Genomic DNA, 2,500 nt, shown 5'->3' with positions numbered 1-2,500 from the left:
GCTCATGACCAAATCAAGCCAATATAATAGCCAGTAGCCACAATGAGCCCATGCAGCCACCCTGTTTCGACAATCAAAGGTGACGCACAGAACGGCCAGCCTGAGCGGACAATTACGTCCCCAACTCATCTAAAATGTGGTGTCTTGAAATACTTTGGGTTCTACACCATAGATGGTAAAGTGACCGGTAAATAGAATGTTCTGTGGATGATCTGTGGATTGTGGCTTTACATCGGTCAAAGTTGACTCCATTTCATGGTGTTTCACGTAACTCGATAGCCAGGCAAGCTGAGGACAGGCGTTCTGCTCCATCGTCGTTATGGTAACCAAACAAGTCTTCTTCTGTCTAGGTTTGTTTCTAGGTTTAAATGTTGTTCTTCTATGTGGTCCACCTACTGGAGGGGAGTGTTTACAGCAGTTCCGTTTCATACATGTGCAGTCTACGCGTCACTTTGACGCGCGGTCTTAAATTTCGGTCGACTCAAAGACGCTACGCATGCCGTGAAAATGACGCAATTCTCGTCACGCGCTCACCAGTGGGAGCGTACCATAGGCTTGAGAGTGTGTGTGTGTGTGTAAGTGTGTGTGTTTGTGTGTGTGTGTAAGAGTGTGTGTGTGTAAGGTTGTGTGTGTGTACCAGAGCACGATGCCATCTCCCATGGCGGTGAACAGGTCATTGGTGGAGGGGTCCATGGGAAGCACATGCTGGCAGTCCGGGTCCTTCTCCAGAGCCTTATTAATCCAGTTAACAAAGGCCACCTTCTCCTCCTCTACACACACACACACACACACACACGCACACACACCACACACACACACACACACCACACACATATACACACACACACACATACACACACATACACACACACACACACCCACACACACACACATATACACACACACACACACACACTCATTAGTTCATCTTATTTTTACACAGGTATCAAGGCTTGGGATAGTGTGCCTACGAGGGATTTTTAAAAGACAGGTCAAGCAGTGTTTATGGACTAAGGAAAATATACGTTGATAAATTGGATAGATTATACATGCATTTTTGTTTTCTTTTAATTGGTTTCATGTGACGTTTTTGTTTTTTTGTTTGTTTGTCTTTTTCCCTCCAAATACAGTTTTCTGTGTCTTGTCTATTTGTTTTCCTGTCTGTAACTTCTATGTGTAACACCTACTGTAGGACCATGCTGGAAATAAGTATGTTACTTTAGCAGAAATCAATCAATCAATCAATCAATTAGCGTTGTGATTGTGTGTGGGTCCTATAAGCACAACTTCTGAAAGGGCTGACTTCCTGTTCCCCTTTACCTGTGAATTGTTACTGTGTTACGGTTCCCCTTTACCTGTCAGGTGTGCCGAATGGACAGTCACTTATGTTACTGTAACCAAAATGCAATTTTCCCTTCATCCACTAGGTGTCACTGTGTATGTATACAGGTGTTCCTGAGGTATGCAGGTAGGAGCATAGATATATATACATAGATGCCACATTGTCCGTTGAGATCTACTAGAAGGAATATGTCAACGTGGCCGCCATATTGGTAGGGTCAACACGGCCGCCATATTGGTAGGGTCAAGGCAGCCGCCATATTTTTGGTAGCCGCAAATGAGTGGAGACTAATGATGAGCTGAAGGAGTGTTGGGCTATGAAGTCCTCAAACTCATACATATTTCAATCGATGGGCATAAATTATAGTTTGTAGTTAAAGGTAGCTAAACTACATGAAGAAAACAAAAAAAGAACACTATTTATTTGTATATACATCTATTGGTAGGAGACTGTTGAGGTGTTCGGAAGAGCAAAAGAGCAAAAGACTTCTGTCTCATTTTGACCCTGTGGCACTGTGACCCTGTATCTATGTGTGTGTCTGTGTATATGTGTGTGTGTGTGTGTGTGTGTGTGTACCTGCATATGAGTGCTGTGTCCCAGACTGTTCGGAGGTTCCAGCCACTGCATGGATTCCCTCTTTCTTGTTGATGGCCTTCCGGAATGTCTTGGCCACTTCGGAACTCTTCAGACCGTGAACCACCTGTGTGTGTGTGTGTATGTGTGTGTGTGTGTGTGTGTGTGTGTGTGTATGTGTGTGTATGTGTGTGTGTGTGTATGTGTGTGTATGTGTGTGTGTGTGTGTGTGTGTGTGTGTGTGTGTGTGACATGCAGACAGTGGAGTACATTAGTTAGTTGTCCCAGTTAAAGGTGCGATTTGTAGGATTGTTACCGAACGTTCTGTTGGGCAAAATCAAAACACTAGTGAACATTCTCAAGACTACCAGACGCGAGCCTCTTCTGGGTTGCCAGATGTAATGAAGACTTAGCTAACGTTAGTTGACCTGCAGCTGCTTTAATGTTTCTCCAACCATGACCCAGCTACACATTACGGAAACAGTGAAAACAAAAAATACCTCTCTAACCAACGTAACATATGTAGCTGAAGTTAGCGATGCAGATGAAGTTTAGCATAGGCTAGCCTACCTGTTGTGGAGAAAT

The 2,500-nt window shown here is 44.0% G+C and overlaps 1 protein-coding gene across 1 annotated transcript in view; it reads right to left on the bottom strand.

The window, feature by feature from the left end:
* lcp1 (lymphocyte cytosolic protein 1 (L-plastin)) overlaps positions 1-2,500 on the bottom strand; it is a 22,412-nt gene that overhangs the window by 15,112 nt on the left and 4,800 nt on the right. Inside the window, exons 4-5 of the mRNA XM_042066654.1 lie at positions 1,919-2,042; positions 638-770 (exon numbers count right to left, since the gene is read on the bottom strand). Coding sequence (XP_041922588.1) covers positions 638-770; positions 1,919-2,042 — 257 coding nt within the window. The remainder of the gene's footprint in view (positions 1-637; positions 771-1,918; positions 2,043-2,500) is intronic.

This window comes from Alosa sapidissima, chromosome 2, assembly GCF_018492685.1.
Source record: "Alosa sapidissima isolate fAloSap1 chromosome 2, fAloSap1.pri, whole genome shotgun sequence".
In the NCBI taxonomy this organism is placed as follows: domain Eukaryota; kingdom Metazoa; phylum Chordata; class Actinopteri; order Clupeiformes; family Clupeidae; genus Alosa; species Alosa sapidissima.
Note: the sequence above shows the minus strand (reverse complement) of the source record. Positions and strands in the feature narration are given on the sequence as shown.